The sequence below is a fragment of the Panthera tigris genome, chromosome D3 (genome assembly GCF_018350195.1).
Source record: "Panthera tigris isolate Pti1 chromosome D3, P.tigris_Pti1_mat1.1, whole genome shotgun sequence".
In the NCBI taxonomy this organism is placed as follows: domain Eukaryota; kingdom Metazoa; phylum Chordata; class Mammalia; order Carnivora; family Felidae; genus Panthera; species Panthera tigris.
In genome coordinates this window covers 45,930,386-45,943,585 of record NC_056671.1, presented here as the reverse complement: position 1 = coordinate 45,943,585, position 13,200 = coordinate 45,930,386, and the positions used below count along the sequence as shown (strand labels likewise).

Sequence of the window (13,200 nt, the reverse complement as noted above, 5' to 3'; positions counted from 1 at the left end):
GAAGTCTAGTTTTTCTAGTTTTTTGTTGCTCATACTCTCAGTGTCATATCTGAGGAACCATTGCCCAATCCAAGGACATGGAGATTTATGCCTGTGTGTTATTTGGAGAGTTTTATACTTTGTTTATTTATTATGTTTATTTATGTTTACTTTTGAGAGAGAGACAGCACAAGCGGGGGAGGGGCAAAGAGAGAGGGAGACCAAGAATCCGAAGCAGGCTCCAGGCTCTGAGCTGTCAGCACAGAGCCCAACGTGTGGGGCTCGAACTCACGGACCGTGAGATCATGACCTAAGCTAAAGTCGGACACTTAACAGACTGAGCCACCCAGGTGCCCCCAGAGTTTTATATATTTAGTTCTCACCTTTAGGTCTTTGATCCATTTGAGTTAATTTTTTCATGTTAACATGAGGAAGAATCTAATTTCATTCTTTTTTGCATGTTGCTATCCAGTTGTCCCAGACCACTTGTTGAAAAGATTATGCTTTCTCTCATTGGGTAGTCTTGCCATCTTGTCAAAAATTAGGTGACCATGGATACCTGGTTTATTTCTAGACTCTTAGTTGTATTCCTCTGATCTTTGATTTTTATGTCTGTCTTTGTGCTGATACCACACTCTCGTGACTACTGTTGTTTTGTAGAAAGTGTGAAATCAACAAGTGTGTATCCTCCTCCTTTGTCCTTCTTTGAAAAAGAAGGGTTTGGCTCTTCTGGGCACCTTGCAGTTCCATGCGAATAGTAGAATCAGCTTATCTTTCTATGAAGAAGTCAGCTGGGGCTCATAGGGATGGCATTGAATCTGTAAATCAACTTTTAAAAGTTTGTTCCATGAGCGTATGTCTTTATTATAGTATGCTTTGGTTAGGAATCTTTTTTAGTGAAAAAGAAAGGAGACCATGAACCAACTTTTTTTTTTTTTTTTTTTTAAACAAACACTTCACGAATTTGTCAGCTTTGCTCAGGGGCCATGCTGATCTTTTCTTGTTCATTCCAGTTTTAGTATATGTGCTACCAAAGCCAAACCCACGGACCAACTTTTGAACTTGTTCTAGGGGTGCCTGGGTGGCTCAGTTGGTTAAGCGTCTGACTTTGGCCAGGTCATGATCTCATGGTTCATGAGTTCAAGCCCCATGTCAGGCTCTGTGCTGACAGCTCAGAGCCTGAAGCCTGCTTCAGAGTCTGTGTCTCCCTCTCTCTCTGTCCCTCCCCCACTCATGCTCTTTCTCTCAAAAAATGATTAATATAAAAAAAAATAAATAAATAAAATAAACTTGTTCTAAACTTGATTCAAGTGGTAGAAACTTCAGCGTGTCTGGAAATTTGTACTCTGGGGGTGTCTCACCTTCTAGTCTCCAGCGTGTAGAAAATCCTAATGTGGGCATAGGTTAAGTAGACATGATTTTTGTGTCATAGAAGTTGGGAAGAAGTGTCTCACTTAGCTGTCACTAAGCTTTAACTAAAAATATAAAATTTGCTCACTCTTTAGGTTTATTAATTTTGTGAAAAACTACAAGAATCCAAATCTGACCATTTCTTTCACTACTGAGCGAAGTATTGAAGATGAACTAAATCGTGAAAGTAACGGTGATATTTTCACTGTTATAATCAGCTATGCCATCATGTTTCTGTACATTTCCATAGCCTTGGGGCACATCAAAAGCTGTAGCAGGCTTCTAGTAAGTGGTGTTTGTGTGTGTGTCTGTGCTGGAGAGAAATGGCGATGCATCGCATGATGTCATTTTTTGCCTCTACTTAATCGTAACTCATTTTGTTCAAAACTAGTGTACATTCCCCTGTGTTTTAATCGTATGTAACATTTCTGTTTCCTGCGGCTATTTTCTCCAGGTCCAAGCCTTTGGTTTATTTTAAACTTACAATTTATTTCCCATAATCCATTTTTTTCTAATTTGTCCACACCATCAGCTAAGAATGGTTGCTTATAAAACATTGCTAGGGAAAACCTAGAATATTTTTCATTTCTTCTCTCAAACTCAGGACTTTTAACTCCAAATCAGCTATACCCAAAAAGAGGTAAAACACGAGGACCTTTTAAAAGTCATAGGACAAATGATACGCTGACAGTTTGTGTCTTTGTCGCATGTCCCAGGTGGACTCTAAAATCTCCCTCGGCATCGCGGGGATCCTCATTGTGTTGAGCTCAGTGGCGTGCTCGTTGGGCATCTTTAGCTACATTGGGATCCCCCTCACCCTCATTGTGATCGAAGTCATCCCATTCCTGGTGCTGGCTGTTGGGGTGGACAACATCTTCATTCTGGTCCAGACCTACCAGGTATATTTTCATTGTCTCACAGAGCTGGGCATCTGACCAAAAACTGGGCTCCATTAATGGCTCTGCAGTTCCATGCAGAGTATTTGTGAGGGTGGACAATGAGGAGGCTTTGGTTCCTTTTCTCTGTGTTGCCGATTGGTGTCCATGGCTCGTTTGGGACATTTCGAGACCAAGAAGTTCACCCTTCTCTTTGGTTGGTGATTTAGATATATAAAGTGAAAATTCATGTTTTAAATATGTATGTAAAAAGGGCTCTTGTGCTTGTGGAAAGTATTTTGGACATGCCTGTTATTAAAATGGTTCTCCAATAGTGTAGAAGAATCAAAGATTTGCCAGAGATGCCACTGATGGAGAAAATGGTCTCGGTCAATTTATTCTGTCCCGGTCCCCTTACTTGGAGACTCATTGGCATGTAAGAGTGTCTTTAAATGGTCCAGCCACCTGCAGCCTGCATTCCATGTATTTTCCTGATAAGATGATCCAGTCTTGCCTTGAGCTTCTCCCCTGTTACCTAGCAAAGGGGTTTAGTAATACCTGGATGAATTATCATGACAAGTGTGGGTCTCCCATACAAATTTATGTACAATAAATAGAAGCTGCTAATCATTCTTATTTACCAATGAGTTAACACAAAGCAACAAAGAAGCAAAGAGGTGGCATCGTTATTTAGAAATTTTAACATCCCTTGTTTTGCGTTTTGTTTTTTTAAGCGAGATGAACGTCTTCACGGAGAAACTCTGGATCAGCAGCTGGGCAGGGTCCTAGGAGAAGTGGCTCCTAGTATGTTCCTGTCATCCTTTTCAGAGGCTGTAGCATTTTTCTTAGGTAATCACTCTTTGAATTCTACCAATCCTACAGTTTTCTGAGCCTGGGAATAGAAGGATCTGGGCTGCTTCCTTGTTTGAGCTTTATTCCATGACTGGAAAGCGCAGAGCAGACCACGGGAAAATTTGCTGGCAGTATCTGGGATATCATTTTGGAAGCGTCCTCTTCCTCCTGTTGTTTCAGGACAGTGTCGATGTTGGGGTCTGGGATGACAGATACCTGGAACTCCTCTGTTGCTCCTCTTTTTGTCTCCCATGGCCAGTGTTGATCTTTGAAAAGGGCATTCTCACAGAGCCGCGTAGCATTCCATGCAGAGTCCACAGGTGTTGGCCTGCAGGGAGTTTGCCCATGTTCTACCAGACAGCCTTCTGCCTCTGTGCCTACAGAGCACTGGGGGAGCGCTGTATGGGCCGCGCCTCATACAGGGAGAATCAGCTGCAGCAAAAACCAGCGCTCCCATGTTTCTTTCATATGGAGACATCACCAGCCAGCCTCACTGGCAGGGCGGCCTGCCCCCATGTCTGGTGTGCAGTAACAGTAGAACGAGAAAACTGAGTGCATCTTCTGAGGAGGAGGCTGGATTAGAATTGCCCCACAAGTCCAGAGAGAGACACAATTTGCGGGTCACAAATGGAAATGCTTCCTTTGGCTACTCAGTCACCTTACATGGGGCTGTTTGTTGTAGGGTCACCGAAGGTAGCCATCTTTCAAATCAGACGCGCTCATATGCTGTTCGTCATTTCCACAAAGCAACGCGCTTTGACGCCCGTGGCCCTTATGCTTCCTCTTGATGGATATAGGTGCAACAAGTTATTTTCTCTTTTTACCTTTTTTAGCAGAAAACTAGCACAAGTGTGATGGTAATAGACACTGTGCCTCAAGGCTGGAGTGACTTTGTGGGGACAGTAAGAGCAGTAGAGGTTGTGGCACACAGAGTGCACAGGTCTACATGTTGCTGGCCCAGTGGCGCTGAATCTAATTTTGTTTTTGTTTTTCTTTTCTTTTCTTTTCTTTTCTTTTCTTTTCTTTTCTTCTTCTTTTTTTTTTTAAAAGCAAAGCTGTGAATCTAGATTTTTGTGTAAGACCAAAAGTATTTTGTTAAATACTGGCTACTTATTTTAAGAAACAGCTTTTTATCCTAAGATGGATTGATCTAGTGTGGGCCACACAGGATACATCTGGCCTCTGGGCTGCCAGTTTGCAGTTCCTGGGTATTAACCTAGTACCTCTGACTTGGAGTGCCCTCAGCTGATTGTGACAGAAGTGGGAGACTAACATTGTTGATGTAATAGCAGAATAGAAATACTGCCTCTCTATAGAGTGAAGCATAGAAGGTACTGTAAGAAATGACCCATGTTGGCGGTTCCAAAAGTTTAATGTGCATAGCTTTGCCTGGAGAGCCTCTTAAATACAACTGAATTGGGTATGAATTCCCACTGTCCCGATTAAGTAAGATAGGGTTAGAGCATAGGAACCCACATTTTTAACTCGCTAAGTGGTTCTGATGCTGACACCATTTTGCAAAAACATTGGACTTGTGGTCTGTTTCCAGTTGTGGTGTGACAGCCACAGACTTCAGCGGCGTTCCTCTGTGGCGGTGTTGGGGGGCAAGGGCCTTCTCATGGCTGCAGCCTGTTCTGGCTCCTGACACAGCCCAGCCCACAGCAGCGTAAGACTTGCACAGAGTCCTGTGCTGCAGGGGCCGTGACGTGGCAGCTTCTCACCCCTGCAGGAGCGCTGTCAAAGATGCCGGCTGTTCACACCTTCTCTCTGTTTGCCGGGATGGCAGTCCTCATCGACTTCCTTCTTCAGATTACCTGTTTCGTGAGTCTCTTGGGGTTAGACATTAAGCGTCAAGAGGTAAGTTAACAGGATCACAGTCTCCTAATTAGAGTCTAGAATCTGACTGAAGCAGCCGGAGAGTGTGACCTTTGTTCCTCTTCGTCCTCTCAGAAAAACCGTCTGGATGTTCTTTGCTGTGTCAGAGGCTCTGAAGATGGAACCAGTGTCCAGGCTTCAGAGAGCTGCTTGTTTCGGCTCTTCAAGCACTCCTATTCTCCACTTCTGCTTAAGGACTGGATGAGACCAATTGTGGTAGGAGTTCGTGGTTTTCCTTCCCAAAATAGATCTGTCACATGCATTCTAAGAAATCGGCTCGCAGGGCCCTTGGGCTCACTTGATTAAGCGTCTGACCCTTGATTTCTGTTTAGGTCATGATCTCACAGTTTGTGAGATCGAGCCTCGAGTCAGGTTCTGCGCGGACAGTGTGGAGCCTGCTTGGGATTCTCTCCTGCTCTCTCTGCCCCTCCCTCTGTTCACTCTCTCTCTCAAAATAAATAAATAAACTTAAAAAAAAAAATCTGCTTGGGAAGGGGACTCTGACAGCTGCTAAGTATATATCCAAAAGCAAATGTGTACAAACATATAAAATATTTTTCTAGCTAGCTTTTAGCAGTCAACATAAGCAAGTTTTTATTTTGATATAATTATACATTCATAGAAAGTTGCAAAGATAGTACAGAGAGGGCCCAGTTTCTTCCTGTGGTCTTACATAGTTGTAGTTCAATGTCAAAACCAGGAATTTGACATTGGCACAGTGTGTGTCCAGTTCTAAGTCATTTTATCACACGTGCAGATTCACGTAACCACCACTGCAATCGATATACAGAACTGCTCTGCCACAACACTCTCCCTCGGGCTGCCTCTGTATAGAGTCACACACAGCCCTCCCCACACCCACTATCCCTAGTCCCCAGCAACCATGCAAGAGCTTTTTGTAGTTTATGTACTGGATGTAGCCAACAGTGATAATCTATCACTTCTCTACTAAAAGCACATAAATTAGTCTCCAGTAATGGTAAAGTAACACTTAACATTTATCGAACACTTCATATTGGGCATTATGCTAAAATCTGGATTACCCCAGATTTTCTCATTTAATCCACAAAACTATCTTATGTTATACATCTTTTATTTTTCCTATTTTACTGATGAGGAAATAGAAGCTAAAAGAGAGGTTAAGTGACTTCCCCAGGGTCACTCAGCTCATAAGTGATGGAGCCGGGATTTGAACCCAGGTAGTTTGACTCTAGAGAGTATGATCTCAGCCACTACCCCTTCTCTCTACTTACCATGTCGCTTAAACTTTTCAGTTGAGGAAAGTCCTGTTTTTTATGTGTTTTAAGATTTTGTGTTCTTACGTTCTAATACACTAAGCAATCACTGTCTTATAACTCACTTTTCATTTCAGATAGCGGTATTTGTGGGTGTCCTGTCATTCAGTGTTGCAGTCCTGAACAAAGTGGAAATCGGATTGGATCAGTCTCTTTCAATGCCAGATGTAAGATGCTTTCTCTTTTATCTTGTTATGCCAGTGGTGTGAACAAATTTTTCAGAACTTGCCTGCAGTTATTTCAAGCTAATGCCTGCTTCGAAATGCAAGTGCGGACAGGCTCTCCCATGTTAGGAGAAAGCTGTGCCCGTGGGAGTTGTCTTAGCGTTTGAACTCTCAGGCAGCCCACTGGCGAGCCAGAGAAGGCGAGCAGCAAGTCTTTTACCTTGTAAGGTGCCCTCCTGAGGGCGGGCCAGCCACGGGAGCTCCTGGGGTGCAGGGAGGGTGAGCAAAAGGGAGCTGGCTGGGTAGGAAACCCCGAATCTGACCTGGGGGCCTGTCGACCAGCAGCATCCGGTGCTCTCCTGATCCTTAGCGATCATCACCTCACTACAGCATCATCAGAGCATTCATCCTCTGTCCTGTTCTTTGATCCTTTTTTCAGGACTCCTACGTGATGGATTATTTCAAGTCCCTCAAATACCTGCATGCAGGTCCACCTGTGTACTTTGTCCTGGAGGAAGGGCATGACTACACCTCTCTGAAAGGGCAGAACATGGTGTGCGGAGGCATGGGCTGCAATAACGACTCCCTGGTGCAGCAGATATTCAACGCGGCGCAGCTAGACAGCTAGTCAGTACCACCCGGTCGTCTCGTACTGTAGTGGAAGCGGCCAGAGTCCGCGCAGGCCTGAAATTTCTCACTGCAAATGGATTTGCTTAGAAAATTCATTGTTCCAAATCCTGCTAACTCTAGCTTTACCTGAGCAAAAGCTTTTAAAGGACTAATTTACCAATTCATATTCCGCAGTATTTTCCATTAAGTGGTAATGAAACGTGTCTTTTGACTGGGCAGCAGTGTAAAATCTAGAAAAAGAAGTTAGGTTTCAGAAAAAGGACTGAATCTAAAGACTTCCTGCCTGTGGAGCAAGTCAGTAACATCTCCCCTCCTTTTCGTTAGTACCCGAATAGGCTTTGCTCCCTCTTCCTGGATCGACGATTACTTTGATTGGGTCAAGCCTCAGTCTTCTTGCTGTAGAGTCTACAACAGCACCGATCGGTTCTGCAATGCTTCAGGTACTTTCATCTCCTTTTCCAAGTCTTTCCCTTTTCTCTGAAGACTTTTGACATAATCTGAAGCGAATTTGTACTTCACCTCGGGTTATACTTACATATCTGCCAGTGCCAGGTCTCATAGCTTTCGTCACCATCCCTTCCCTCAGCCATGGTCTCTGAAGGGGGTTGTGTTCATTCTCTCCCACCTCCCACCACGGGGCTGCGGGCTAAGCAGGGCCCGGGCAGGGGCATCTTATGATAGGTGTCTGGCCATAATGTCTCACAGATGTGCTCCCCTTCGTTACCACTGTTGCCCTACAGTTTTGTTAGGAGTGTTGAAGTTGTCCTAGAATTTTCTTGATAAAAACATGGAAGCTTTGGACTCTGAGAACATCAGCTGAGGTTATCCTCGAAGTGGGAAACCTGCTTCGGGGAAGAAAGTATGTACAGGCTGCCTCAGGTGAAGATGGGATCTCAGATTTATTAGACTATGAAAATCATCTGTGCTGGAAGCTTTTGGATCTGGAAAAAGATTCAGGAGAAGAATTCCCCCTCATTTCTTTATCAGTGTCTTTAAACGTTTCAAAATCTGGAGACTAATCTTCTGACCTCGGCCCCTCCTCTGTGCTTATGCTAGTGGTTGACCCTGCCTGCATCCGCTGCAGGCCCCTCACCCAGGAGGGCAAACAGAGGCCTCAAGGTGGAGACTTCATGAGATTCCTGCCCATGTTCCTTTCTGATAACCCGAACCCCAAGTGCGGCAAAGGGTAAGTGCCACTGAGCCACTCAGATACGTGCCTGCCTCCCGTTGCTGTGCACTGGACAGCTGGCGGAGGGCTGGCGTCGAAGCAGTCACGTGGGAAAGGTCTCTTCTCTCCCCCTCCCTGCCCTGTCCCGATCCTTCTGTGAAAGCAGAGAAACCTAAAACACATTTAAAGAAAACTCCTCCTCATTTTCAACTAGTTTACCCTGGCTCGAGTGTTTGTTCCTTCCTCTCCTGTGTCCTGGCCCCCCTGGCTGCACGGATGGGTGCAGAACCCTGTGCAGGTGTCCAGCAGGGCAGAAGGGGAGCAGGAGCACGTGGCATCTCAGAGTGTGTTTAGTTGTGTCTGTGGGTGTTGGGGACAGCATCTCTGCTTGGCATGCCACCCTGGGTTAAGGTTTAGGTTCTTGTAGCCCCACCATTCTTCTCACCAGCCTGTCTGGACATGATGTTATGGGGTGTCTCACTCCCCTGTCTTGCCATGCGGCCAGTGACCCATGGAAGCAGCTTGTCTGGGCCCAGAAAGAGGGAAGATGGCTGGAAGTCTGGGGTGGGGTGATTCAGAACCTTTTGTAGGAGGAAGATGAGTGTCCACAGGTATGTTAGGTAAACCCTGTTTTTCCTAAGAATGTGTAATTGACCAGAATCCCATCAGTTGGTCATGTGTGTCATGTCTGCTTTGATACCTATAGTCGGTACTGTGTCTAAAAATAAGAATGAGTCTTGCAGCTTGGTCTGCTCGCAGACTGAAGGCCTTGGCCTACATAAAATAAATCCAAGTACATTCAGCTTTTAGGAGGGCAGCAGCCACCACTTAAGGGAGCCTCCTGTGTGCCAGTAGCGTGCCAGGCTCCTCACTTATTTCAGTGGCTCATCACACAGCCCTGGGAGTAGGTGGCAGTACACCTGTTCACAGAGGACACCACAGCCCAGATTCAGTAACTTTGCCCAGGGTTCTGTGGCCAACACATGGCACGGCTGAAACCAGTCTTCTGGCCACCAACTCCGGGGCCCTTCCTTTCCCGCCTCCTGTTAACACAACGCTGCTGCGCAAACACCATATGAAAGCACGTTTGGTTGTGAGCAAACCAGATAGAGAAATAATAGCACCTGTGCACCAGAACAACCAAGAGCAGTAAAGAAAAGCCAGTGTGCAAGAGAACAAGCTAAAACCTTCCTCGTTCCCTTTCAAGGGGCCTTCCCGTCCCTGAACTTGACATTTGGCCCGACCTTTGAGCCCAGGGTCAGATGATTTCACTTAGCCTTGAGTGCTCAGGATCTGCAGATCCCGTACAAGGTGTGGCTGTTCTGACGCCACCGAGTCTTCTCTTAGGGGACATGCTGCTTACAGTTCGGCAGTTAACATCCTCGGCAATGACACGGGTGTCGGAGCCACTTACTTCATGACCTACCACACCGTGCTTCAGACGTCTGCTGACTTTACTGACGCCATGAGAAAAGCCAACCTCATCGCCAGTAACATCACCAAAACCATGGGCCTTGAAGGAAGTAATTACCGTGTGTTCCCATACAGGTAGTGTGAATTTTCTAAGTGAGGGTGTCATAGGTTAGAGCCCACACCCTGGGGGCTCCCTTGGTGGGATTTTGATACTTGGCTTTCATTCTGACACCTTCTCCATCATGAACACAAGCACAGTGCATCAAGGGAAGTAGCATCTGGGTGAAGAGGGCCAGGATCTACAGCACCCACCGAGGTCTGCGTGCTGGACATGCAAAGCTCTGTCTCTGGGCTAGAGCTCACACTCTGAAAAAGACATACTCTAAGATGGCACCCGAGCGGGAGGGCACAGTACCTGGGGACCAGACTTCACGGAGAGGGCTGAGCTGCCGTTCCTGGTCACAACTGCTGGGTATCCCCGACTGCTGATTACCTGGGACGGTGCCTTTATGGAGGCTTTTCTTTTTTGTTTGGGTGTTTTCCTTACTAAGAGAGTATGTTAGGAGATACTGAATTTGGAAAATATGGAAAAGTAGAAGAAACAAGTGATTTTTCCCCGTGCCTCTGATCTCACTTAAAGAGTTCCGACCTGTTCCTGACAGGACAGCCTGTTTTTCCATTGAGGAAGTGCCCAAATAGGATGTCCCAATTACAGAGAAGAGCTGGTTAACTTTTCCCAAAAAGCATTTTCTGCTGAGGCCCTGCATAGACCCTATTTGACTTGAGGGAATTCTCAGGATAGATCAGGACTTGGTTTTTCAAAATACCATGAAATACTCTGTAAATACCTACGAAGCAGAATAGGTTGGGCTTATGGACATATACAGTACACATTTTGGGTCATTATTAGGCCCTTCTTGGGTGTCAGTGGGCAATCAAAAGTTCGCTAGAATTACTGTAGAGGAGTCTCGCACAGACGGGGGCAGTTTATGAATGGGATGTGTCTCAGAGTGGTTTCAGTTTTGCAGTAGTGGCAGCATGAAAGGTAGAGCTTCCAGAACAAGAATGAGCTGTGACAGAACCTGCTTCTCTCTTCTCCAGTGTGTTCTATGTCTTCTACGAACAGTACTTGACCATTATTGATGACACGATCTTTAACCTCGGCGTGTCCCTGGGAGCCATATTCTTGGTGACCGTGATTCTCCTGGGCTGTGATCTGTGGTCTGCAGTGATCATGTGTATCACCATCGCTATGATCTTGGTCAACATGTTTGGCGTCATGTGGCTGTGGGGCATCAGTCTGAATGCAGTTTCCTTGGTCAACTTGGTTATGGTGAGTCCTGGTCCACTCAGTCCATAACGCCTGTGTCCCTTCTATGAACTAGTTCTTGGGGTAAAAGACCAAGGCCAGTTCCTGTTCTTGGACAAACAGGATGGCTGCTAGATGGAGTGAGGATGTGGGAGGTGCTTAGGACATTGAAAATGGGACTTTGTAGTGTTGCGAGGGTATTTTGCCTTTAATTTCTTACTCTGAAGCGTTTGCAAAAACGCTTATAGCCCGATGACAAGATGTTCACTTTTTATTTAGAAAAACTCCTTCCTGATGGAATTCTTAACAGTACCTTTTGCTTCCCATGCAATTGTCAGGTGCTATTTAATCGTCTTGAAGATGTGAGCATTTGAGAAAGCATGAAAACAAAGTGTGTCTGTACTTAAAATATGAACTGTTTGGGGCGGGGGGAGCAGCAGTGAGGCCTGACTAAAGCAAATCTGGTGATCGCGTGCTGGCTCTCGGAGGGTGGGGGTAACGTGGGTTCAGCAAGTTCCCTTAAAACAGGCAAATTCGCTATAGAAAACTGGAGCTCTGGGTGCTGGGCCTTGAGGATCTCACGAGTTGCCTGGTACAGCTTCAGTTGGTGTGATAGGAGATTGGTATACACAAAGTTAAAGGGGATGCTTCAGGCTCCTGAGCTACCTGGGATGCCCTGCGAACCGTAGATCGTGGGAGAAGAGGGCCTGCTTTCTTAGGATTTTCAACCACAAAAGGATGTAACGGAAGCACTTTTTTCCAGAGCTGTGGCATTTCCGTGGAGTTCTGCAGCCACATAACGAGAGCATTCACGGTGAGCATGAAGGGCAGCCGTGCACAACGGGCAGAAGAGGCGCTCGCTCACATGGGCAGTTCTGTAAGTAGCCGGGGTAGCCATTTCCACATAAAGTGCCCAGCTCGTCAACTGAGTGCTTCTCGGCAGCTGTAAAATTCAGTAGGGAGAACAGAATTTGAATCCTTTAAGAACAACCAAGGGTAAGTTTTCGGGCATTTCACGAAATAGCTACATCCTGAAATTCTTTATAACTGTTTCCATTGGCAAATCCTTTGTAGACAGGCAGGAGAAGAACCGAGAAGTTTGATTTGAGGACCGGAAGGCCTTTCCATGTAAGACACAGGCCAGCCATGTGTTGACAAGCGAGGGAGCCGTCACACTCAGAGCCCATGGTGCAATTTATAGTTCAAGCCCAGAGTCTTCTTAGGTCAGCTCCACAGCCTGCTTTAGCCTATCAGCCAGTTACTTTGCCGGCCTAGAAAATACTGTTACAGAGAACAACTAACACTTTTGTAATAATTTTAGATACTCAATCGCTTTCACCTAAAAAATACAAGGAAATCTGTTTAAAGACAGAACCCAGTGTCTATGCAGCATACACAGATTTTATTTACCCTTACACCTTTTTTTTTTCCAGGCCCATAAGCAGCAAATCAATTTCAGGTATAATGTAATGCTTATTAACTCTGAAGACTGGGGTTCAACCCCCACCCCCATTGCTTTGGGCCTTGCCCATCCAGAAATCAGTGTGTGAGGAAATGTGGAATTAGAGTAGGTTGGTAAGTGCTTTCTAAACCCCATCTCTTCTTTCAGGTGTTCAGTGGAATCACACTAACAAAATTTGGAGGGATTGTGGTATTGGCCTTTGCCAAATCTCAGATTTTCCAGATATTTTACTTCAGGATGTATTTGGCTATGGTCTTACTGGGAGCCACCCACGGCTTGATCTTCCTCCCGGTCTTACTCAGCTACATAGGTAAGTGTTCTTGTTTTTAAATGGGTAGGGGAAGTATGCTACTAAAGGAGAAGAAAGATCTAGAAGCATTCTTTTGTACTAATGGTCATTTAATTGGTACTAAGTGTAAAAAAAAATTCTGAGATGAGAGTCTTGTCTAGGGGCTTCATGGCTGTCCAAACAACTTCACTAGTGAACCACTAACACTTTTCCTTCCTAACAAGTTCCCCTTGTCTGCCGAACAAGGCCCAGAAGTCAGACGGTGAAGGAGCCTGAGTGGCGGCGGTCCAGGGGGTTCCTCCCTGCTATGGAGAGGAGTGGCTGGGCCGCTGGCCACAGCCCAGCAGTGCTGAGAGCACCTTCTGGTCCCTTCCTCCCTGTGCCAGCAAAGTGCTCCCTCTGCTCCTCGGGTCATGTCTTGAGACTACCCTTTAAGGTCTCTTTACTTCTGCGGCCACCTCAGCTTCTGTAAATGACCT

The 13,200-nt window shown here is 45.8% G+C and overlaps 1 protein-coding gene and 1 pseudogene across 2 annotated transcripts in view; one reads left to right on the top strand and one right to left on the bottom strand.

The window, feature by feature from the left end:
* Positions 1-13,200, top strand: part of NPC1 (NPC intracellular cholesterol transporter 1) — a 53,971-nt gene that overhangs the window by 40,006 nt on the left and 765 nt on the right. For both annotated transcript variants that reach the window (XM_042961346.1, XM_042961345.1), the window contains exons 12-24: positions 1,485-1,674; positions 2,106-2,288; positions 2,999-3,113; positions 4,846-4,973; positions 5,067-5,207; positions 6,364-6,453; positions 6,890-7,077; positions 7,405-7,520; positions 8,137-8,266; positions 9,596-9,796; positions 10,763-10,994; positions 11,734-11,847; positions 12,580-12,742. In XM_042961346.1, coding sequence (XP_042817280.1) covers positions 1,485-1,674; positions 2,106-2,288; positions 2,999-3,113; positions 4,846-4,973; positions 5,067-5,207; positions 6,364-6,453; positions 6,890-7,077; positions 7,405-7,520; positions 8,137-8,266; positions 9,596-9,796; positions 10,763-10,994; positions 11,734-11,847; positions 12,580-12,742 — 1,991 coding nt within the window. The remainder of the gene's footprint in view (positions 1-1,484; positions 1,675-2,105; positions 2,289-2,998; positions 3,114-4,845; positions 4,974-5,066; positions 5,208-6,363; positions 6,454-6,889; positions 7,078-7,404; positions 7,521-8,136; positions 8,267-9,595; positions 9,797-10,762; positions 10,995-11,733; positions 11,848-12,579; positions 12,743-13,200) is intronic.
* On the bottom strand, positions 925-1,023 carry LOC122232839 (annotated as a pseudogene).